This window comes from Acipenser ruthenus, chromosome 60, assembly GCF_902713425.1.
Source record: "Acipenser ruthenus chromosome 60, fAciRut3.2 maternal haplotype, whole genome shotgun sequence".
In the NCBI taxonomy this organism is placed as follows: Eukaryota; Metazoa; Chordata; class Actinopteri; order Acipenseriformes; family Acipenseridae; genus Acipenser; species Acipenser ruthenus.
Genome location: NC_081248.1, coordinates 2,711,887 through 2,738,382, shown reverse-complemented (window position 1 = coordinate 2,738,382; position 26,496 = coordinate 2,711,887). Strand labels below are relative to the sequence as shown.

Here is a 26,496-nt window from a genome sequence, read left to right as displayed (position 1 = left end):
AGGTGGTATGCTTTGGATCATCTGCAGTTCTTTTTTTTCCCACACTTTTGCCTTCCCATCACTTTGATAAAGGTTAATTTTCATCTCATCTGTCCATAAAACTCTGTTCCAAAACTCTACTGCCTCATCTCTGTACTTTTTAGCAAATTCTAATCTGGCCTTTCTGTTTTTGGTGCTGATCAGAGGTTTGCATCTTGCAGTGTTGCCTTTGTAATTCTGCTGCCGAACAATAGATTGTGACACTTTCACCCCAGCATTCTGGAGGTTGTTGGTGATTTCACTGACACTTATTTTAGAGTTGTTTTTCACAGCTCTGGTCATTTTTCTGTCATCAACTGCTGTTGTTTTCCTTGGCCGACCTGGTCGTTGCCGATTGCTGAAGACACCAGTGGTGTCTTTCTTTTTCAGGACATTCCAAACTGTTGATTTGGCTTTGACCTTTGTGCTATGGTTCTAATTGAGTTCCTCTTTTCTTTTAGCATCCAAATCGCTTGGTTTTCTTTCATAGACAGCTCCTTGGTCTTCATGTTGGATTATGCCTACTGACACCAAATGCAGACTCCAAAGGCAAAAGCAAAGGATAGAACTGAGACAACACATTCACAGCTCTTTTATGTGTGAACAATAAATGCAACAGGAAACACCTGATCAATTAGAAACACCTGTGAGCCAAATGTCCCAATACTTCTGCTCACATTAAATGGGGGGATGGAACTCTGAAAGTGCTGTTATTCTTAGTTGGTAAAACATATGTGTTGAAACAGCCAGAAATAAAAGGTGACATTCTGCACTTTTGTGTACAGCAAAAATAACAATTTTGACTTCACTGTCCCAATACTTATGGAGGGCACTGTATATGTATAGTTAATATACAGAGGCTGTATAGATGCGTACAGGGGTGTGCAATCCACATCGCCCGACGCCTGGGACAATAAGATTAGTTTTGCCATTATACTTTGCCCGTTGAACAAATATGTTTTATTTATTTATTTTTCCTATATTTGTTCTGTTGCTAGAAAGACACTCTGGATATATTTCTAGAGCCATGCAAGTTTCTGAAAACTGAATTGCGGAAGTCTAGCAACTACACTAAAACATTTTAAAAATTGTTTACGTCCCACCCCTATCACTTCTGATCACCGCTCATAATATCCTCCACTCCGCTCTTTCATTCATTCCACTCACCGCTCATAATATCCTCCGCTCCGCTCTTTCATTCATTCCACTCACCGCTCATAATATCCTCCGCTCCGCTCTTTCATTCCACTCACCGCTCATAATATCCTCCGCTCCGCTCTTTCATTCATTCCACTCACTGCTCAGAATATCCTCCACTCCGCTCTTTCATTCCACTCACCGCTCATAATATCCTCCGCTCCGCTCTTTCATTCCACTCACCGCTCATAATATCCTCCGCTCCGCTCTTTCACTCATTCCACTCACCGCTCATAATATCCTCCGCTCCGCTCTTTCATTCCACTCACCGCTCATAATATTCTCCGCTCCGCTCTTTCACTCATTCCACTCACCGCTCATAATATCCTCCGCTCCGCTCTTTCATTCCACTCACCGCTCATAATATCCTCCGCTCCGCTCTTTCATTCCACTCACCGCTCATAATATCCTCCACTCCGCTCTTTCATTCCACTCACCGCTCATAATATCCTCCACTCCGCTCTTTCATTCCACTCACCGCTCATAATATCCTCCGCTCCGCTCTCTTTCATTCCACTCACCGCTCATAATATCCTCCGCTCCGCTCTTTCATTCCACTCACCGCTCAGAATATCCTCCACTCCACTCTTTCATTCATTCCACTCACCGCTCATAATATCCTCCACTCCGCTCTTTCATTCATTCCACTCACCGCTCATAATATCCTCCGCTCCGCTCTTTCATTCCATTCACTGCTCATAATATCCTCCGCTCCGCTCTTTCATTCCACTCACCGCTCATAATATCCTCCGCTCCGCTCTTTCATTCCATTCACCGCTCATAATATCCTCCGCTCCGCTCTTTAATTCCACTCACCGCTCATAATATCCTCCGCTCCGCTCTTTCATTCATTCCACTCACCGCTCATAATATCCTCCACTCCGCTTTCATTCATTCCACTCACCGCTCATAATATCCTCCGCTCCGCTCTTTCATTCCACTCACCGCTCAGAATATCCTCCGCTCCGCTCTTTCATTCCACTCACCGCTCATAATATCCTCCGCTCCGCTCTTTCTTTCATTCCACTCACCGCTCATAATATCCTCCGCTCCGCTCTTTCTTTCATTCCACTCACCGCTCATAATATCCTCCGCTCCGCTCTTTCATTCATTCCACTCACCGCTCATAATATCCTCCACTCCGCTCTTTCTTTCATTCCACTCACCGCTCATAATATCCTCCGCTCCGCTCTTTCATTCCACTCACCACTCATAATATCCTCCACTTCGCTCTTTCATTCCACTCACCGCTCATAATATCCTCCGCTCCGTTCTTTCATTCCACTCACCGCTCATAATATCCTCCGCTCCGTTCTTTCATTCATTCCACTCACCGCTCATAATATCCTCCACTCCGCTCTTTCATTCCACTCACTGATCAGAATATCCTCCACTCCGCTCTTTCATTCCACTCACCGCTCAGAATATCCTCCACTCCGCTCTTTCATTCCACTCACCGCTCATAATATCCTCCGCTCCGCTTTCATTCCACTCACCGCTCATAATATCCTCCGCTCCGCTCTTTAATTCCACTCACCGCTCATAATATCCTCCGCTCCGCTCTTTAATTCCACTCACCGCTCATAATATCCTCCACTCCGCTCTTTCATTCATTCCACTCACCGCTCATAATATCCTCCGCTCCGCTCTTTCATTCCACTCACCGCTCAGAATATCCTCCGCTCCGCTCTTTCATTCCACTCACCGCTCATAATATCCTCCACTCCGCTCTTTCATTCATTCCACTCACCGCTCATAATATCCTCCGCTCCGCTCTTTCATTCCACTCACCGCTCATAATATCCTCCACTCCGCTCTTTCATTCCACTCACTGATCAGAATATCCTCCGCTCCGCTCTTTCATTCCACTCACCGCTCCGAATATCCTCCGCTCCGCTCTTTCATTCATTCCACTCACCGCTCATAATATCCTCCGCTCCGCTCTTTCATTCCACTCACCGCTCATAATATCCTCCGCTCCGCTCTTTCATTCCACTCACCGCTCATAATATCCTCCACTCAGCTCTTTCATTCATTCCACTCACCGCTCATAATATCCTCCGCTCCACTCTTTCATTCCACTCACCGCTCATAATATCCTCCGCTCCGCTCTTTCACTCATTCCACTCACTGCTCATAATATCCTCCGCTACGCTCTTTCATTCCACTCACCGCTCATAATATCCTCCACTCCGCTCTTTCATTCCACTCACCGCTCATAATATCCTCCACTCCGCTCTTTCATTCCACTCACCGCTCATAATATCCTCCGCTCCGCTCTTTCATTCCGCTCACCGCTCATAATATCCTCCGCTCCGCTCTTTCATTCCACTCACCGCTCATAATATCCTCCGCTCCGCTCTTTCATTCCACTCACCGCTCATAATATCCTCCACTCCGCTCTTTCATTCCACTCACCGCTCATAATATCCTCCACTCCGCTCTTTCATTCCACTCACCGCTCATAATATCCTCCGCTCCGCTCTTTCATTCCACTCACCGCTCATAATATCCTCCACTCAGCTCTTTCATTCATTCCACTCACCGCTCATAATATCCTCCACTCCGCTCTTTCATTCCACTCACCGCTCATAATATCCTCCACTCCGCTCTTTCATTCATTCCACTCACTGCTCATAATATCCTCCACTCCGCTCTTTCATTCATTCCACTCACTGCTCATAATATCCTCCACTCCACTCTTTCATTCCACTCATCGCTCAGAATATCCTCCACTCCGCTCTTTCATTCCACTCACCGCTCATAATATCCTCCACTCCGCTCTTTCATTCCACTCACCGTTCATAATATCCTCCACTCCGCTCTTTCATTCCACTCATCGCTCAGAATATTCTCCACTCCGCTCTTTCATTCATTCCACTCACCGCTCATAATAGCCTCCGCTCCGCTCTTTCATTCATTCCACTCACTACTCATAATATCCTCCGCTCCGCTTTCATTCCACTCACCGCTCATAATATCCTCCGCTCCGCTCTTTCATTCCACTCACCGCTCATAATATCCTCCGCTCCGCTCTTTCATTCCACTCACCGCTCATAATATCCTCCACTCCGCTCTTTCATTCATTCCACTCACCGCTCATAATATCCTCCGCTCCGCTCTTTCATTCCACTCACCGCTCATAATATCCTCCGCTCCGCTCTTTCATTCATTCCACTCACCGCTCATAATATCCTCCACTCCACTCTTTCATTCCACTCACCGCTCATAATATCCTCCGCTCCGCTCTTTCATTCCACTCACCGCTCATAATATCCTCCGCTCCGCTCTTTCATTCATTCCACTCACCGCTCATAATATCCTCCACTCCGCTCTTTCATTCATTCCACTCACCGCTCATAATATCCTCCGCTCCACTCTTTCATCCCACTCACCGCTCATAATATCCTCCGCTCCGCTCTTTCATTCCACTCATAATATCCTCCACTCCGCTCTTTCATTCCACTCACCGTTCATAATATCCTCCACTCCGCTCTTTCATTCCACTCATCGCTCATAATATCCTCCACTCCGCTCTTTCATTCCACTCACCGCTCATAATATCCTCCACTCCGCTCTTTCATTCCACTCACCGCTCATAATATCCTCCGCTCCGCTCTTTCATTCATTCCGCTCACCGCTCATAATATCCTCCACTCCGCTCTTTCATTCCACTCACCGCTCATAATATCCTCCACTCCGCTCTTTCATTCATTCCACTCACCGCTCATAATATCCTCCACTCCGCTCTTTCATTCCACTCACCGCTCATAATATCCTCCGCTCCGCTCTTTCATTCCACTCATCGCTCAGAATATCCTCCACTCCGCTCTTTCATTCCACTCACCGCTCATAATATCCTCCACTCCGCTCTTTCATTCCACTCACCGTTCATAATATCCTCCACTCCGCTCTTTCATTCCACTCATCGCTCAGAATATTCTCCACTCCGCTCTTTCATTCATTCCACTCACCGCTCATAATAGCCTCCGCTCCGCTCTTTCATTCATTCCACTCACTACTCATAATATCCTCCGCTCCGCTTTCATTCCACTCACCGCTCATAATATCCTCCGCTCCGCTCTTTCATTCCACTCACCGCTCATAATATCCTCCGCTCCGCTCTTTCATTCCACTCACCGCTCATAATATCCTCCACTCCGCTCTTTCATTCATTCCACTCACCGCTCATAATATCCTCCGCTCCGCTCTTTCATTCCACTCACCGCTCATAATATCCTCCGCTCCGCTCTTTCATTCATTCCACTCACCGCTCATAATATCCTCCACTCCACTCTTTCATTCCACTCACCGCTCATAATATCCTCCGCTCCGCTCTTTCATTCCACTCACCGCTCATAATATCCTCCGCTCCGCTCTTTCATTCATTCCACTCACCGCTCATAATATCCTCCACTCCGCTCTTTCATTCATTCCACTCACCGCTCATAATATCCTCCGCTCCACTCTTTCATCCCACTCACCGCTCATAATATCCTCCGCTCCGCTCTTTCATTCCACTCATAATATCCTCCACTCCGCTCTTTCATTCCACTCACCGTTCATAATATCCTCCACTCCGCTCTTTCATTCCACTCATCGCTCATAATATCCTCCACTCCGCTCTTTCATTCCACTCACCGCTCATAATATCCTCCACTCCGCTCTTTCATTCCACTCACCGCTCATAATATCCTCCGCTCCGCTCTTTCATTCATTCCGCTCACCGCTCATAATATCCTCCACTCCGCTCTTTCATTCCACTCACCGCTCATAATATCCTCCACTCCGCTCTTTCATTCATTCCACTCACCGCTCATAATATCCTCCACTCCGCTCTTTCATTCCACTCACCGCTCATAATATCCTCCGCTCCGCTCTTTCATTCCACTCACCGCTCATAATATCCTCCACTCCGCTCTTTCATTCCACTCACCGCTCATAATATCCTCCGCTCCGCTCTATCATTCATTCCATTCACTGCTCATAATATCTTCCACTCCGCTCTTTCATTCCACTCACCGCTCATAATATCCTCCGCTCCGCTCTTTCATTCATTCCACTCACTGCTCATAATATCCTCCACTCCGCTCTTTCATTCCACTCACCGCTCATAATATCCTCCGCTCCGCTCTTTCATTCCACTCACCGCTCATAATATCCTCCGCTCCACTCTTTCATTCCACTCACCGCTCATAATATCCTCCACTCCGCTCTTTCATTCCACTCACCGCTCATAATATCCTCCGCTCCGCTCTTTCATTCATTCCACTCACCGCTCATAATATCCTCCACTCCGCTCTTTCATTCCACTCACCGCTCATAATATCCTCCACTCCGCTCTTTCATTCCACTCACCGCTCATAATATCCTCCGCTCCGCTCTTTCATTCCACTCACCGCTCATAATATCCTCCACACCGCTCTTTCATTCCACTCACCGCTCATAATATCCTCCGCTCCGCTCTTTCATTCATTCCACTCACCGCTCATAATATCCTCCGCTCCGCTCTTTCATTCATTCCACTCACCGCTCATAATATCCTCCACTCCGCTCTTTCATTCCACTCACCGCTCATAATATCCTCCGCTCCGCTCTTTCATTCATTCCACTCACCGCTCATAATATCCTCCGCTCCGCTCTTTCATTCATTCCACTCACCGCTCATAATATCCTCCACTCCGCTCTTTCATTCATTCCACTCACCGCTCATAATATCCTCCACTCCGCTCTTTCATTCCACTCACCGCTCATAATATCCTCCGCTCCGCTCTTTCATTCATTCCACTCACCGCTCATAATATCCTCCGCTCCGCTCTTTCATTCATTCCACTCACCGCTCATAATATCCTCCGCTCCACTCTTTCATTCATTCCACTCACCGCTCATAATATCCTCCGCTCCGCTCTTTCATTCCACTCACCGCTCATAATATCCTCCGCTCCGCTCTTTCATTCCACTCACCGCTCATAATATCCTCCGCTCCGCTCTTTCATTCCACTCACCGCTCCGAATATCCTCCGCTCCGCTCTTTCATTCATTCCACTCACCGCTCATAATATCCTCCGCTCCGCTCTTTCATTCCACTCACCGCTCATAATATCCTCCGCTCCGCTCTTTCATTCCACTCACCGCTCATAATATCCTCCGCTCCGCTCTTTCATTCATTCCACTCACCGCTCATAATATCCTCCACTCCGCTCTTTCATTCCACTCACCGCTCATAATATCCTCCGCTCCGCTCTTTCATTCCACTCACCGCTCATAATATCCTCCGCTCCGCTCTTTCATTCATTCCACTCACCGCTCATAATATCCTCCACTCCGCTCTTTCATTCATTCCACTCACCGCTCATAATATCCTCCACTCCGCTCTTTCATTCCACTCACCGCTCATAATAGCCTCCACTCCGCTCTTTCATTCCACTCACCGCTCATAATATCCTCCGCTCCGCTCTTTCATTCATTCCACTCACCGCTCATAATATCCTCCGCTCCGCTCTTTCATTCATTCCTCTCACCGCTCATAATATCCTCCACTCCGCTCTTTCATTCCACTCACCGCTCATAATATCCTCCGCTCCACTCTTTCATTCATTCCACTCACCGCTCATAATATCCTCCGCTCCACTCTTTCATTCATTCCACTCACTGCTCATAATATCCTCCACTCCGCTCTTTCATTCCACTCACCGCTCATAATATCCTCCACTCTGCTCTTTCATTCCACTCACCGCTCATAATATCCTCCACTCCGCTCTTTCATTCATTCCACTCACCGCTCATAATATCCTCCACTCCGCTCTTTCATTCCACTCACCGCTCATAATATCCTCCACTCCGCTCTTTCATTCCACTCACCGCTCATAATATCCTCCACTCCGCTCTTTCATTCCACTCACCGCTCATAATATCCTCCACTCCGCTCTTTCATTCCACTCACCGCTCATAATATCCTCCGCTCCGTTCTTTCATTCATTCCACTCACCGCTCATAATATCCTCCGCTCCGCTCTTTCATTCATTCCACTCACCGCTCATAATATCCTCCACTCCGCTCTTTCATTCCACTCACCGCTCATAATATCCTCCACTCCGCTCTTTCATTCCACTCACCGCTCATAATATCCTCCGCTCCGTTCTTTCATTCATTCCACTCACCGCTCATAATATCCTCCGCTCTGCTCTTTCATTCATTCCACTCACCGCTCATAATATCCTCCACTCCGCTCTTTCATTCCACTCACCGCTCATAATATCCTCCACTCCGCTCTTTCATTCCACTCACCGCTCATAATATTCTCCGCTCCGCTCTTTCATTCATTCCACTCACCGCTCATAATATCCTCCGCTCCGCTCTTTCATTCATTCCACTCACCGCTCATAATATCCTCCGCTCTGCTCTTTCATTCCACTCACCGCTCATAATATCCTCCGCTCCGCTCTTTCATTCCACTCACCGCTCATAATATCCTCCACTCCGCTCTTTCATTCATTCCACTCACCGCTCATAATATCCTCCGCTCCGCTCTTTCATTCATTCCACTCACCGCTCATAATATCCTCCGCTCCGCTCTTTCATTCCGCTCCGCTCCTGTACACCAAAAAAAATAGGCAAGCTCTGCTCCACTCGCATGGTGTTACAAATATATATAATAAAAAATAAATTGGCCGTTTTTCTCCCACCGTGTTGCTGATTGCAGATGGAAAGATGTAATGTACGTTCACAAAGGAATACTATTTAATCGTCCTTATTATAATCGCATACCTTGACCCAAGTAAAAAAAAAAATATCCCCACCTATGATCAGCAAAGAAAAAAGCCAACATAAAGTGCTCAGAGAAGTTATCTAATTCAAGTCGAAGAAGCTTTCTCATTATTATTATTAATTGGTACTAAAAAAAATAAGAAGATAAGAAAGTTTACAAACGAGAGGAGGCCATTCAGCCCATCTTGCTCGTTTGGTTGTTAGTAGCTTATTGATCCCAGAATCTCATCAAGCAGCTTCTTGAAGGATCCCAGGGTGTCGGCCTCAACAACATTACTGGGGAGTTGGTTCCAGACCCTCACAATTCTCTGTGTAAAAAAGTGCCTCCTATTTTCTGTTCTAAATGCCCCTTTATCTAATCTCCATTTGTGACCCCTGGCCCTTGTTTTTATTTTCAGGTCAAGGAAGTCTCCCGGGTTGACATTGTCTATACCTTTTAGGATTTTGATTGGTACTGAAAAAATGCGTACATTGAAAATAAAGTGAAAGTTAGGAAATATCATCTTGCAATGAACAGGTTTTTAACAGGTTCCTACGATGTCGTGAATGGTGTACTCCCGTTTCAAACTTTGCATATGATTTGTATCAAATTAGCTTTATAATGGGCTTGTTTGTATCCGAATATCTCATAGGGAGCTCAAAACAACCCATGAACACATATGAGTGAGTCTCAATGGGGCTGACGGACCACCCTGTACTGTATTAACTATCTTGAGTGCAGCAAATATAAACCGTGTTCACAGTGCTGTACTGGGGCATAACCGCAGAACTGTACAAGAACGATATAGGCTATGTAATAACTGCAGAACTGTACAAGAACGATATAGGCTATGTAATAACTGCAGGCAGATGGACACACTGATGACGTTTCTCACATTTTTATATAGCATAAATGCTGCTCCACAATCAGGAGAATATATAGTTTTCCCTCCATAATGAATTATAAAGTGCAACGCCAATCACATTGAATATAAAATAACTTTTTTTAATACAAATTTCTTTTTTTTTTAAATGCTAAATGAATGGTTACCATGTACAGGCATGATGGAAAATACTGTACAGTGACTGCACCTGTATTTGTCACCTTATTTTTTTATAACTCTTTTGTGCAAACTCTAAGGCCAAACATGTATTTAAGAAAAATGAGTGTAAAGGAGCAGTCTGCTCCACTCCCCCGCTCTGCTTCCCAGCTCTGCTCCCCCGCTCCATATACATCTCCCCCGCTCCGCTCCCCCGCTCCATATACATCTCCCCCACTCCGCTCCCCCGCTCCATATACATCTCCCCCGCTCCGCTCCCCCGCTCCATATACATCTCCCCCACTCCGCTCCCCCGCTCCATATACATCTCCCCCACTCCGCTCCCCCGCTCCCCCCCCCACTCCGCTCCCCCGCTTCACTCCCCCGCTCCATATACATCTCCCACGCTCCATATACAACTCCCCCGCTCTGCTCCCCCGCTCCATATACAACTCCCCCGCTCCACTCCCCCGCTCCACTCCCCCGCTCCATATACATCTCCCCCGCTCCACTCCCCCGCTCCACTCCCCCGCTCCATATACATCTCCCCCGCTCCGCTCCCCCGCTCCACTCCCCCGCTCCATATACATTTCCCCCGCTCCGCTCCCCCGCTCCACTCCCCCGCTCCATATACAACTCCCCCGCTCCACTCCCCCGCTCTGCTTCCCAGCACCATATACAACTCCCCCGCTCCATATACATCTCCCCCGCTCCGCTCCCCCGCTCTGCTCCCCCGCTCCATATACATCTCCCCCGCTCCATATACATCTCCCCCGCTCCACTCCCCCGCTCCATATACAACTCCCCCGCTCCATATACAACTCCCCCGCTCCATATACATCTCCCCCGCTCCGCTCCCCCGCTCTGCTCCCCCGCTCCATATACATCTCCCCCGCTCCATTCCCCCGCTCCATATACATCTCCCCCGCTCCACTCCCCCGCTCCATATACAACTCCCCCGCTCCATATACAACTCCCCCGCTCCACTCCCCTGCTCCACTCCCCCGCGCCGCTCCCCCGCTCCATATACAACTCCCCCGCTCCGATCCCCCGCTCCATATACAACTCCCCCGCTCCATATACAATTCCCCCGCTCCATATACAACTCCCCCGCTCCACTCCCCCGCTCCGCTCCCCCGCTCCATATACAATTCCCCCGCTCCACTCCCCCGCTCCATATACAACTCCCCCGCTCCACTCCCCCGCTCCGCTCCCCCGCTCCATATACAACTCCCCCGCTCCATATACAACTCCCCCGCTCCATATACAACTCCCCCGCTCCATATACATCTCCCCCGCTCCGCTCCCCCGCTCTGCTCCCCCGCTCCATATACATCTCCCCCGCTCCGTTCCCCCGCTCCATATACATCTCCCCCGCTCCACTCCCCCGCTCCATATACAACTCCCCCGCTCCATATACAACTCCCCCGCTCCACTCCCCTGCTCCACTCCCCCGCTCCGCTCCCCCGCTCCATATACAACTCCCCCGCTCCGATCCCCCGCTCCATATACAACTCCCCCGCTCCATATACAATTCCCCCGCTCCATATACAACTCCCCCGCTCCACTCCCCCGCTCCGCTCCCCCGCTCCATATACAATTCCCCCGCTCCACTCCCCCCGCTCCATATACAACTCCCCCGCTCCACTCCCCCGCTCCGCTCCCCCGCTCCATATACAACTCCCCCGCTCCACTCCCCCGCTCCATATACAACTCCCCCGCTCCACTCCCCCGCTCCATATACAACTCCCCCGCTCCACTCCCCCGCTCCATATACAACTCCCCCGCTCCACTCCCCCGCTCCATATACAACTCCCCCGCTCCACTACCCCGCTCCACTCCCCCGCTCCATATACATCTCCCCCGCTCCGTTCCCCCGCTCCATATACATCTCCCCCGCTCCACTCCCCCGCTCCATATACAACTCCCCCGCTCCATATACAACTCCCCCGCTCCGCTCTCCCGCTCCATATACAACTCCCCCGCTCCGCTCCCCCGCTCCCCCGCTCCCCCGCTCCCCCGCTCCCCCGCTCCATATACAACTCCCCCGCTCCATATACAACTCCCCCGCTCCACTCCCCTGCTCCACTCCCCCGCTCCATATACAACTCCCCCGCTCCACTCCCCTGCTCCACTCCCCCGCTCCATATACAACTCCCCCGCTCCACTCCCCCGCTCTGCTTCCCAGCACCATATACAACTCCCCCGCTCCATATACATCTCCCCCGCTCCGCTCCCCCGCTCCGCTCCCCCGCTCTGCTCCCCCGCTCTGCTCCCCCGCTCCATATACATCTCCCTGCTCCATATACATCTCCCCCGCTCCACTCCCCCGCTCCACTCCCCCGCTCCATATACAACTCCCCCGCTCCATATACAACTCCCACGCTCCATATACATCTCCCCCGCTCCGCTCCCCCGCTCTGCTCCCCCGCTCCATATACATCTCCCCCGCTCCGTTCCCCCGCTCCATATACATCTCCCCCGCTCCACTCCCCCGCTCCATATACAACTCCCCCGCTCCATATACAACTCCCCCGCTCCATATACAACTCCCCCGCTCCACTCCCCTGCTCCACTCCCCCGCTCTGCTCCCCCGCTCCATATACAACTCCCCCGCTCCGATCCCCCGCTCCATATACAACTCCCCCGCTCCATATACAATTCCCCCGCTCCATATATAACTCCCCCGCTCCGCTCCCCCGCTCCATATACAACTCCCCCGCTCCGCTCCCCCGCTCCATATACAACTCCCCCGCTCCACTCCCCCGCTCCATATACAACTCCCCCGCTCCACTCCCCCGCTCCATATACAACTCCCCCGCTCCACTCCCCCGCTCCATATACAACTCCCCCGCTCCACTACCCCGCTCCACTCCCCCGCTCCATATACATCTCCCCCGCTCCACTCCCCCGCTCCATATACAACTCCCCCGCTCCGCTCTCCCGCTCCATATACAACTCCCCCGCTCCATATACAACTCCCCCGCTCCGCTCCCCCGCTCCATATACAACTCCCCCGCTCCATATACAACTCCCCCGCTCCATATACAACTCCCCCGCTCCATATACAACTCCCCCGCTCCATATACAACTCCCCCGCTCCACTCCCCTGCTCCACTCCCCCGCTCCGATCCCCCGCTCCATATACAACTCCCCCGCTCCATATACAATTCCCCCGCTCCATATACAACTCCCCCGCTCCACTCCCCCGCTCCGCTCCCCCGCTCCATATACAATTCCCCCGCTCCACTCCCCCGCTCCATATACAACTCCCCCGCTCCACTCCCCCGCTCCGCTCCCCCGCTCCATATACAATTCCCCCGCTCCACTCCCCCGCTCCATATACAACTCCCCCGCTCCACTCCCCCGCTCCATATACAACTCCCCCGCTCCACTCCCCCGCTCCATATACAACTCCCCCGCTCCACTCCCCCGCTCCGCTCCCCCGCTCCATATACAACTCCCCCGCTCCACTCCCCCGCTCCATATACAACTCCCCCGCTCCGCTCCCCCGCTCCATATACAACTCCCCCGCTCCACTCCCCCGCTCCATATACAACTCCCCCGCTCCACTCCCCCGCTCCGCTCCCCCGCTCCATATACAATTCCCCCGCTCCGCTCCCCCGCTCCGCTCCCCCGCTCCATATACAACTCCCCCGCTCCGCTCCCCCGCTCCATATACAACTCCCCCGCTCCACTCCCCCGCTCCATATACAACTCCCCCGCTCCACTCCCCCGCTCCATATACAACTCCCCCGCTCCACTACCCCGCTCCACTCCCCCGCTCCGCTCCCCCGCTCCATATACAACTCCCCCGCTCCACTCCCCCGCTCCATATACAACTCCCCCGCTCCACTCCCCCGCTCCATATACAACACCCCCGCACCACAAGGGACTAGGAGCTCTTAAAATAAACAAATCCCCTGGGCCAGATGAGATCCTCCCAATAGTACTCAAAGAAATGAAAGAAGTTATTTACAAACCGCTAACCAATATCATTCAACAGTCTCTTGACACAGGGGTTGTACCGACAGACTGGAAAATAGCAAACGTAATACCAATCCACAAAAAGGGAGACAAAACCGAACCAGGTAACTACAGACCAATAAGCCTGACTTCTATTATATGTAAACTTATGGAAACTATAATAAGATCCAAAATGGAAAATTACCTATATGGTAACAATATTCTGGGAGACAGCCAGCATGGTTTTAGGAAAGGGAGATCATGTCTAACTAACCTACTTGACTTTTTTGAGGATGCAACATTGAAAATGGATAACTGCAAAGCATACGACATGGTTTATTTAGATTTCCAGAAAGCTTTTGACAAAGTCCCGCATAAAAGATTAATTCTCAAACTGAACGCAGTAGGGATTCAAGGAAATGCATGCACATGGATTAGGGAGTGGTTAACAGGTAGAAAACAGAAAGTACTGATTAGAGGAGAAACCTCGAAATGGAGTGAGGTAACCAGTGGTGTACCACAGGGATCAGTATTAGGTCCTCTGCTATTCCTAATCTACATTAATGATTTAGACTCTGATATAGTAAGCAAACTCGTTAAATTTGCAGGACACAAAAATAGGAGGAGTGGCAGACACTGTTGAAGCAGCAAAGGTCATTCAAAATGATCTAGACAGCATTCAAAATTGGGCAGACACATGGCAAATGAAATTTAATAGAGAAAAGTGTAAAGTATTGCATGCGGGCAATAAAAATATGCATTATAAATATCATATGGGAGATAGTGAAATTGAAGAAGGGAACTATGAAAAAGACCTAGGAGTTTATGTTGACTCAGAAATGTCTTCATCTAGACAATGTGGGGAAGCTATAAAAAAGGCTAACAAGATGCTTGGATATATTGTGAGAAGTGTTGAATTTAAATCAAGGGAAGTAATGTTAAAACTCTACAATGCATTAGTAAGACCTCACCTAGAATATTGTGTTCAGTTCTGGTCACCTCGTTACAAAAAGGATATTGCTGCTCTAGAAAGAGTGCAAAGAAGAGCGACCAGAATTATCCCGGGTTTAAAAGGCATGTCGTATGCAGACAGGCTAAAAGAATTTAATCTATTCAGTCTTGAACAAAGAAGACTACGCGGCGATCTGATTCAAACATACAAAATCCTAAAAGGTATAGACAATGTCAACCCGGGGGACTTCTTTGACTTGAAAAAAGAAAAAAGGACCAGGGGTCATAAATGGAGATTAGATAAAGGGGCATTCAGAACAGAAAATAGGAGGCACTTTTTTACACAGAGAATTGTGAGGGTCTGGAACCAACTCCCAGTAATGTTGTTGAAGCCGACACCCTGGGATCCTTCAAGAAGCTGCTTGATGAGACTCTGGGATCAATAAGCTACTAACAACCAAACGAGCAAGATGGGCTGAATGGTCTCCTCTCGTTTGTAAACTTTCTTATGTTCTTATGTTCTTATGTACTCCCCCGCTCCATATACAACTCCCCCGCTCCGCTCCCCCGCTCCATATACAACTCCCCTGCTCCACTCCCCCGCTCTATACAACTCCCCTGCTCCACTACCCCGCTCCGCTCCCCCGCTCCATATACAACTCCCCCGCTCCACTCCCCCGCTCCATATACAACTCCCCCGCTCCACTCCCCCGCTCCATATACAACTACCCCGCTCCACTCCCCCGCTCCATATACAACTCCCCCGCTCCATATACAACTCCCCTGCTCCACTACCCCGCTCCACTCCCCCGCTCCATATACAACTCCCCCGCTCCGCTCCCCCGCTCCACTCCCCCGCTCCATATACAACTCCCCTGCTCCACTCCCCCGCTCCATATACAACTCCCCCGCTCCATATACAACTCCCCCGCTCCGCTCCCCCGATCCATATACAACTCCCCCGCTCCACTCCCCCGCTCCATATACAACTCCCCTGCTCCACTCCCCCGCTCCATATACAACTCCCCCGCTCCGCTCCCCCGCTCCATATACAACTCCCCCCGCTCCACTCCCCTGCTCCATATACAACTCCCCCGCTCCGCTCCCCCGCTCCATATACAACTCCCCCGCTCCACTCCCCCGCTCCATATACAACTCCCCCGCTCCGCTCCCCCGCTCCATATACAACTCCCCTGCTCCACTACCCCGCTCCACTCCCCCGCTCCATATACAACTCCCCCGCTCCACTCCCCCGCTCCATATACAACTCCCCCGCTCCACTCCCCCGCTCCATATACAACTACCCCGCTCCACTCCCCCGCTCCATATACAACTACCCCGCTCCGCTCCCCCGCTCCATATACAATTGGCTCGCTCTGCTTCCCACTCCGCTCCGCTCACACCCAGAAATGGCTCCAAGAGAGCCTATGGCAAGGGGTATTAGTTACGTTTTTTGTAAATTAGCAAATAGGTGATACTGCTTTCTTAATACATGAACCTGACATTTAAATGCAGCAAAGTTACAAAACCACCATAGTTGCTAAGGTATTAGCAGAGTAGAAAACATTGTGTTGTGTAATTTATAAAAGAGTCTACTTTGTGGTCAAGTGTGTACTTGTTGGGATGTTTAAAAACCCTGAGGTTTACTGTTTAGAAGCATTTCAAAACAAACTTTCCCTGGCAAAAAATTGAATAATTTGTTTTCTTTCGATTTTAGTGTTTTATAACCTAGTTTGCCATTTACCATATTTACAGGTTTTTTAGATTTAAACGCTATATTAAAAAAAAATACATAATAGAAATAAACAGAAAAAAACATTTTGTCTTTGCAGAATTTAACAGAGCCTACTGTAAATATTGCGCGCATTTTGGTAGCGAAACAGTAAAAAAATGCAGAGAAACTTTTACACAAAGGTTTACACAAGCCCTTTAAAAAACTAAGGTTCAGCAATTACAAAACGAGAGAACATCAAGAAAAAAACAGAATTCCACAAAGAAGCAGTAATAGTTGGCAATGATTTTGTATCTGTGATGCAACAAACTAAAACACCTGCACCTGAAAAAAAGAAAAAAAAAAACAGGCAGAAGCTATTTTTATATTTGAATAACTATTGCTTATTATAGTTGTACTCTTAGTATCTTACTTAAATTTACTAGCGTGTTCCAAACTGCACTGAAAGGAACATTTCCTTAAAGTATGTTATACATACATTTGTTGAGGTGAGGTGGGGTCACAGGGAACCTTTTGTGTATCTTGAAGAATTTAGTGAACAAGTCAAGCTACAGGCTAGATCCGGCCCTGTTAATCAATAATTGATTGATTGTGTTCACTGTTAAATAAAACCCAAATCCTACAAGTTATATTCTACTTTTTTGTGTGTGTTTTGTGTGACAGGAAGGGGGCAAGTAGATTTTTCTAGCATTTTGTCCCTTGACAACAAGTTTTTTTTTTCAAAAATTGCACACCCGTGTACAGATGCTGTGTTGATGTATAGTTAATGTATAGAGGCTGTATAGAAGTATAGTTAATGTACAGAGGCTGTGTAGATGTATAGTTAATGTATAGAGGTTGTATAGAAGTATAGTTAATGTACAGAGGCTGTGTTGATGTATAGTTAATGTACAGAGGCTGTGTTGATGTATAGTTAATGTACAGAGGCTGTGTTGATGTATAGTTAATGTATAGAGGCTGTATAGAAGTATAGTTAATGTACAGAGGCTGTGTAGATGTATAGTTAATGTACAGAGGCTGTGTAGATGTATAGTTAATGTACAGAGGCTGTGTAGATGTATAGTCAGCTGTATTACCTCACAGCTCAGACTGCGCACACACGCCTGTCTCACGATGCTGAAGAGCTGGGGGTGGGGGGGGTGCTGGTGACTCAGGTACTTGATGGATGTCTCGCTGTCGTGACTGATGAAGCCGGGGTGACCACAGGGAAGAGACCTGCACCCCTAAACACAGAGAGAGAGAGAAAAAGATCACTGCACCCCTAAACACAGAGACAGAGAGAGAGAGAGACTGATCACTGCACCCCTAAACACAGAGAGAGAGAAACGGATCACTGCACCCCTAAACACAGAGACACAGAGAGAGAGAGGCTGGTCACTGCACCCCTAAACACAGAGACAGGGAGACTGATCACTGCACCCCTAAACACAGAGACAGGGAGACTGATCACTGCACCTCTAAACACAGAGACAGGGAGACTGATCACTGCACCCCTAAACACAGAGACACAGAGAGACTGATCACTGCACCCCTAAACACAGAGACAGAGAGAGAGAGACTGAAATACTACAAATTTAACTGCTTATTTACATGATTTATACACTAAAGTAAATAAAGTTGGCTTTTTAAATCACTGTTTCCCCAGTACAAGAATCTTGCTCTGAACTTGTATTTTGTATTCCTTCAATGTACTGGCTACGTCTCTTGTTAACACTTGTTTAACTTCTCCAGAACCTCCCAGTCAGTGAGCCAGTCATGCAGAATGTTACATCAGTCAACCTGAACAAAACTGCTCACTGCATTATAATACACACTGGTGCCTGCAATTACCGGAATGTGTTTAATGTTTTAGACCATATTCTTGAAAATATGAATGTACGAATGTTTTTATTTTGTCATACACTGTAGCACATGTACTTATGTGCTACTCTAGTGTCACCTAATAGCAGTAGGAGGCACCAATGAAGAAAAATTAGCAACTTTTCAGTTTTGTTGCTATGCATTTAAAATTCTATAAATATGGGCTAATTCCTTTTTTTTTCTGTGATTGCAGAATTACATTTTCCTGGACAGACTAATATATAGTTCATGTAGAGAGGCTGTATAGATGTAGAGAGGATGTATAGCTACTCTGTGTTCCCATGGTTTTAGTTTACTACATTCTTTCAGAGTTCAGTCTTATAGAATGGAAGAGGATTCTATCCTGACCTCACACATGTCTGCCCTCTGAGGGGCGGGGCTTCCTGTGGTGGTGGGCGTGGCCTGCTGTCCAAGGGCAGAGTCTCTGGCTCTCATGGTGATACCTCCATCTCCTGGCTCCTCCCCCTCCTCTCCTTGCGAGCAGGAGAGGGCAGAGCTTCCCCTGCCAGGCTCTGTCCCCTGTGCGCTGGCCCCTCCCCCGGTCTCCAGGGGAGTGGGGGAGTGCAGAGCTTCTGTGCAGAAGAGGGTTCGAGGACCATGGAGTTCACAGAAATGACAGAGAGCGACCAGAGCATTCATCACACCTGAGAGAGAGAGAGAGAGAGAGACAGAGGACTGATCACTGCACCCCTAAACACAGAGAGACTGACCACTGCACACCCCTAAACAGAGAGAGAGAAAATAATTTGTGACTTTTATTGTTATATATGTTAATAAAATATACATTTACTTTGACAATACTTGTATGACTTGTCATGCCAAAAGAAAAAGAGGGGAGGAGCAAGAAAGAGACATTCTGGGCAATACACTGGACATACAAATAGGCCCTTTATTTATTCATTTCTGTTAAAAGCAGAGCTCCACATTCCTGTTCAGTCTGACACTACAATATAATTCCTTCTTCTTGGTGTCTGTGTTAGTTTACTACAATCTTCCAGTTTAGTTTCATGGAAGCTGCAGACAGAGAGACAGTGACCCACAATTAAAATAGAATCCCTCCTTCTTGGTGGCTGTGTTCATTTACTACATTCTTCCAGAGGTTAGCCAAAAGAAAGAACCTAATTGACAGTCCAGTTTGTTTCCATTCTCCCTCAATAGGGAGGGACACAAGCTTCCTCCCCCCTTGAAACCTGCTCGACACGACATGATTGTCACTCTGTGAGCCCAACAGAATAGAACAGAACAGAATAGAACAGAAATGCTCCTGCTTACTTGCAGCAGTAGTTTAGGAGGTTAGAAATGACATCTTCAAGCTCTGCTAGACCTGAGAAGAGAATGACTTAAAACAGACATTTATTTTGTCAAGTTCCTGACGTGGTTTAGATACGGTGCACAAGTAATTATTATGACACTTTACAGAAAAATAAGAAAAGGTGTTTATTAACGTCATGCATACCCTCCAAATGTAACGATTTAGCTGGTACAATACTTCTTTCTAACTTTGGTACCGAACAAATTGATTTTGTGTACGAATTTTGAGCTTCATCTGAAGCCCTTTTTTCCTGCACCCACACCAGGCCACTAGAGGAATGCGGGTGCTAGCGTCACATCCCCATGGTACTGCCTGCTAGACAGAAGTTAGTAGACAGCAAAGATATTGCTAGAGACAGTCCTTTCAAAGATATTCTGCTATGGACGGTAAGAATTCTTAACAATATTACACGCAGGGTTGGGTGCCTGAGATTATAAACTGAAGAAATAATTAAGAAGAAAAATATTTTCAGTGTGTTTTTGTGAGGCTGAAACTCTTGCTGGCACCAGGTATTGAAACTTCTATATTTCTTAACCCTTAGCGGTCCTATGTCGGACCAGGTCTGACATTACAATTTTCCCTTTCTGGTCAAAAAGACGTAAAGCACAGGAAAAAGGCAAGAAAACCATTCAATGGCCGAGTGAGACCGATAGGAACCGGGGGGGAAAAAAAATTTAAAAAAAAGGGACCGGATCTGAGCAATACACATAGGTCCAGCACCACAGAGATAACAAGGACATAAACAAACAAGATAGCTGCTTCTGCATCCAGCGCTCAGAGAATATCACAGACATTTGCAGAGCTTTTTGAGATGTTAGACTAGAGCAGGGGTGGGCAATTCCGGTCCTGGAGGGCCGGTGTCCCTCCTGGCTTTTGTTCCAACTGTGCTCTAAATTACTTAATTAGACCAATAATTGGTAATAATTGGTCCAATTAAGTAATTTAGGGCACAGTAAGAACAAAAGCCAGGAGGGACACCGGCCCTCCAGGACCGGAATTGCCCACCCCTGGACTAGAGTAATAAAATAATGACTTGGATCGCATTATTGAGGAGTTTGGTGATAAAACGAGTGATCAGGAGATGATTTATCGGTATGTACGACTATGAAGAGGTATGTGATAAATACAACGAACAAGGGGTGGGGCGGGGCTGGAGATGCAGTACTGAGTGTCCTGTTGATATGCAGTGGCTTTTAAACCTGTTTTACTGTGAAAAAAAAATACTTTTAAACAGCGCGTCTAAAATAAACAGCGCGTGTGAAAATAAATTGGACCTGACGTGCCTGAGACACGTTGAATAAATGGACCGCTAAGGATTACTCTTAACACCAGAACTGCCAAGGCAGTCATTTTGACGGTTTTCACTTTTAGAATTTAAATTACTCTGCGTGTGTAAAATATCCGCAGTTGTCTGTTCTTGATTTTTCCAAAATACATGTATTAAGAACTGTGATGGGGTGCCAGCTCGCCCCTATAATTTGTGGTGTTATTATTTTTACTGTTGTTTTCATTATGTTTTTCATTATAATTCTTGTTTGTTTTGGATCGGCAGGGAGGGGGTTAAATTCCTCCCTGCAAAATACATGCGAGAATGTGGCTGGAGCCTTAAGTGCGTAATTGTTAATTATTGGTTAATTGGGCTCCAGCCACAGACTATAAAAGGCAGATGAAATGCTTGTTTGTGGAGTGTGGTTTGGAGTGGTTTTGTTTGCAGAGACACAGAGTAAGTGTTGAAATACTTGTTTAATTTGATTTATTTTGTTCCAGTGTTTTGTTTGAAACCTTTTGTTTAGTGTTTATAACTTTTGTTTGGCCCTCGTGCTTGTTTAATTGTGTTTTTTTTGTCAATTAAAGTATTTTTATTTCACTGCATTTTCTGACTCTGAGTCTTCCCTCTGAGGCTATCCTGCCACAAGAACATAAAGTTTACAAACGAGAGGAGGCCATTCGGCCCATCTTGCTTGTTTGGTTGTATTATCTTGACAGCATTTGAAAGTCTGAATCGCTAAAATAAAACAGTTATAAGCACTTCTACCTAGAACCACCAAAAACCGTCATTTTGACGGCTTATTACAATGCATGCTTTTACTGTTAACATAACCTACAGTACGCTATTTTCTACATGTATACAGGCCAGTTTGCTATCTCTACCTCCACTGAGTTTACAGCAGTATGTATTTGAATAGAATATTGCTCTTGAAGTCTAGATATGTTATCCAAATATCTATTGTAATCCTATCAATTCCTTGCAGAACTGCCGTCTGGCTGTCTACATGAGCATATATAGTCTGCTGTCTTATATCATTACTATTACAAGAATTTTTCAAGAAATCTTGATATTTTTGCAATTTGATTTGAGAGCAGCTACAGATATATTTACATTGGCATCAGAAATTTGGAACGACTTCATTGAAAACAGCATTGCCTGTTTCAAGCTAAACATAAAACATTACATGGACAAGGAGCTGTTTCCGACAAAAGCACTGAGTCGCTGGACAAACAAACCTGTCAAATTTGGTATCAAGTTTTGGCTGGCAGCGGACCCTACCCCTACCTGTGCAAAGATGAAACTCACCCAGCTGGTCAGAGACTGGGTGACAATGTGGTACTTAGGCTGATGTAACTGTACTTAGGAAAAAGGATGACAATTTTTTTCCACTGTAATTAGCAAAACAGTTGAAGAAACGAAAAAAAACAAAACAGCCTGGTTGGAACAGTAAACAAAGCGAGAAGAGAGATTCCATCATCTGCGCAAAACGTAGTACTCAGTGAAAGCAATCACCGGTGTACAGGTGCTGTATTTCACAATGTAGTGGACATGGCAGCCATCAATTCCTTCTTTTTGTTCAAGGAATGCACCGGGGGAAAGCCACTGAGCTTTGGCAGAAACATTTTGATCAGAAAACTGCAAAGCGGCAGGAAAACCGCAGGGAACCTGGATACAGTGAGCATCAAGTGACACATGCAACAGAAAACAATGGCAGGTAACTAAATGCAATACAAATCAAACTTGTGATATCTGTGCCCAGTGTGAAAGAGCAGCATGTGGAAAAAGAACACGACAAGTTCACAAGCGCTACATCTGTGTGGACTGTGCGAATATCGGGGCTACTCTGGAGTATGTTTCCCTGAATGCACATTCCCGTTACACAATGGGAATGAGTTATTTTCTTTTTTATGTTATTTTTTTAGAAATAATTACTTTGTTTTTACAATTTTGTATTTATATTTACCAGTTTATACTATTTTCTATTCAAATTTTATTTTATTCTAGTTTTTCATTTTTTGAAGTCATGCGTTATATGCGGTAATGTGGGAAAAAAGCCTTTTATGTTATTTTTTCATTTAAATATGGTATTTCTGTTACCACAGGGATCAGTATTAGGTGCTCTGCTATTCCTAATCTACATTAATGATTCAGATTCTTGTATAGTAAGCAAACTTGTTAAATGTGCGGACAACACAAAAATAGGAGGAGTGGCAAACACTGTTGCAGCAGCAAAGGTCATTCAAAATGATCTAGACAGCATTCAGAACTTGGCAGACACATGGCAAATGAAATTTTAATATAGAAAAGTGTAAGGTACTGCACGCAGGCAATAAAAATGTCCATTATAAATACCATATGGGTCTCAGAAATGTCTTCATCAAGACAATGTGGGGATGCTATTATTATTATTATTATTATTATTATTATTATTATTATTTATTTCTTAGCAGACGCCCTTACCCAGGGTGACTTACAGTTGTATAACTCCCCAGTAATGTTGTTGAAGCTGACACCCTGGGATCCTTCAAGAAGCTGCCTGGTGAGATTCTGGGATCAATAAGCTACTAACAACCAAACGAGCAAGATGGGCTGAATGGCCTCCTCTCGTTTGTAAACTTTCTTATGTTCTTATGTTCTTATGTATACAAAAAATACATATCAAGAATTACAGTACAATTAAGAGCAAGATATAAAATACAATTACTTCAGTCCTAATAAGAGCACATACAAAACACAATACAATTTGACATAGGGGCAGTTCAAGAGCAGGGTGTAGACAATGTGGGGAAGCTATTAAAAAGGCCAACAAGATGCTCTGATATATTGTGAGAAGTGTTGAATCAATGTTAAAACTTGACAATGCATTAGTAAGATCTCATCTAGAATATTGTGTTCAGTTCTGGTCACCCCGTTATAAAAAGGATATTGCTGCTCTAGAAAGAGTGCAAAGAAGAGTAACCAGAATTATCCTAATTATCCCGGGTTTAAAAGGCATGTCGTATGCAGACAGGCTAAAAGAATTGAATCTTTTCAGTCTTGAACAAAGAAGACTACGAGGCGATCTGATTCAAGCATTCAAAATCCTAAAAGGTATAGACAATGTCGACCCAGGGGACTTTTTCAACCTGAAAAAAGAAACAAGAACCAGGGGTCACAAGTGGAGATCAGATAAAGGGGCATTCAGAACAGAAAATAGGAGGCATTTTTTTACACACAGAATTGTGAGGGTCTGCTTGATGAGATCCTGGGATCAATAAGCTACTAACAACCAAACGAGCAAGATGGGCTGAATGGCCTCCTCTGCTTTGTAAACTATTTATGCACTTGGGTAAGAGATACAGGTTCTTAAAATTAAAAAGGTATACTTTTGGAGCAAGTCAGTTTATACCACCTGCTTTAAAAAATATGAAGTGTGGGCCAGGACAGGGCACCTGAGCACAGGGTTAAGAAGACAGGGCAGGCTCCTCAGCAAGATGGGATTTCAGGACAGGAAACCGAGCACAGGGTAAGAACTAGATAGAAGACAGGGCAGGCTCCTCAGCACGATGGGATTTCAGGACAGGAAACTGAGCACAGGGTAAGAACTAGATAGAAGACAGGGCAGGCTCCTCAGCAAGATGGGATTTCAGGACAGGAAACTGAGCACAGGGTAAGAACTAGATAGAAGACAGGGCAGGCTCCTCAGCACGATGGGATTTCAGGACAGGAAACTGAGCACAGGGTAAGAACTAGATAGAAGACAGGGCAGGCTCCTCAGCACGATGGGATTTCAGGACAGGAAACTGAGCACAGGGTAAGAACTAGATAGAAACCAGGGCAGGCTCCTCAGCACGATGGGATTTCAGGACAGGAAACTGAGCACAGGGTAAGAACTAGATAGAAGACAGAGCAGGCTCCTCAGCACGATGGGATTTCAGGACAGGAAACTGAGCACAGGGTAAGAACTAGATAGAAGACAGGGCAGGCTCCTCAGCAAGATGGGATTTCAGGACAGGAAACTGAGCACAGGGTAAGAACTAGATAGAAGACAGGGCAGGCTCCTCAGCACGATGGGATTTCAGGACAGGAAACTGAGCACATTGTAAGAACTAGATAGAAGACAGGGCAGGCTCCTCAGCAAGATGGGATTTCAGGACAGGAAACTGAGCACAGGGTAAGAACTAGATAGAAGACAGGGCAGGCTCCTCAGCACGATGGGATTTCAGGACAGGAAACTGAGCACAGGGTAAGAACTAGATAAAAGACAGGGCAGGCTATTCAGCACGATGGAATTTGTTATAGAGATTTTGTGAGACAATGAAACATACACAGATTTACAAAATGCATACTTTAAGGTTAACATTTGAAAGATTATCTGAGAGGGGCATGTCCCAGACCCCCGTGGTAGCAGGTCTCTCACTAGTACCACACTGTGAGTATGTATGGTGACTTCGTGAGACAGTACTCTGTCCATCGCCGCTTGCTCTCTTAATGCCCCACAATAGCACCTATTTTCATAGGTGTGATTATGTACGATTTATATTGATACAATTATTTATGATATACAATTAATGTATGTACCGTGCCGCATCACATGATCTTCACAAGATTTGCTGAAGCCAAGGTACAAATATTAAAACTCTTTACTTACTGTTTCCCTGCCGTACTATATGAACCGTAACCAAAACGAGCTCGGACGGCTATACTAAATGGCTGTCGATTTCTAATTAAACGCTCGTCACGCACAGGTTTGCTAATAATTTCACAGCAACTTCAGCTTCTTCGTACTTCCTCGGCTTGTTGTTATTTTCCGAGCAGGCCTCGACCGCCCCCGTCACATGACTGGGGTTTTGTCAGCCTCGTAGTACGTAGCCTGTGAATAAATTGATGTATTGCTGTTATCTGAAAATAAACCTGAAGTTTCAAAAACAGAAATAATTGATAAGGATCATTTTAAGGTCTGCTGCTCATTTTAATATTGTAATATGTACATTATTTTTTATTGTTTAATAAATAAACCATTTCACTCAGAGAAAGGGGGGATGTGTATTTCTAATTTGTATAGGGTTACATAGAAAACGTTATTTAAAATGTGAATACTTTTCATAGACGTGTATAGTATGAATACGATATATAACGCGATTTCGCTGATGTTTAGTTGTTTTCATATTCGTAACACGAAATGCGATTTATTTTTGACACATGGTAAAACAGCTCCCCTTCGACTGCTGGAGAATGGAACACTCCGGTGTAGTTCTCAATGTGGTCGATATCTTCTTGGTGCAGCTGTGGGGGATGGCGTAGATTAGGAAGAACGCATTTGTTTTCAATAATTTTGCGAAAATGTATGACGTGGGCAGCATAGTGCACGTTGTTATTAGATATGACAGACATGACCACAAGCGCCACATTTGTGTAATAGTAA

The 26,496-nt window shown here is 46.5% G+C and overlaps 1 protein-coding gene across 2 annotated transcripts in view; it reads right to left on the bottom strand.

Moving 5' to 3' along the window:
* Nucleotides 1–25,939, bottom strand: part of LOC117968440 (folliculin-like) — a 48,757-nt gene extending 22,818 nt beyond the window's left edge. The window contains exons 1-3 of one of the 2 annotated variants that reach the window (XM_059018539.1): nt 25,723–25,939; nt 18,859–19,154; nt 17,727–17,873 (exon numbers count right to left, since the gene is read on the bottom strand). In XM_059018539.1, the coding sequence (XP_058874522.1) occupies nt 17,727–17,873; nt 18,859–19,149 (438 nt within the window). In that variant the 5' untranslated portion in view covers nt 19,150–19,154; nt 25,723–25,939. Of the gene's footprint in view, nt 1–17,726; nt 17,874–18,858; nt 19,155–19,782; nt 19,801–25,722 lie in introns of those variants that run through there. The other variant, XM_059018540.1, reaches the window with a different exon arrangement.
* Nucleotides 25,940–26,496: the final 557 nt, after the last annotated feature.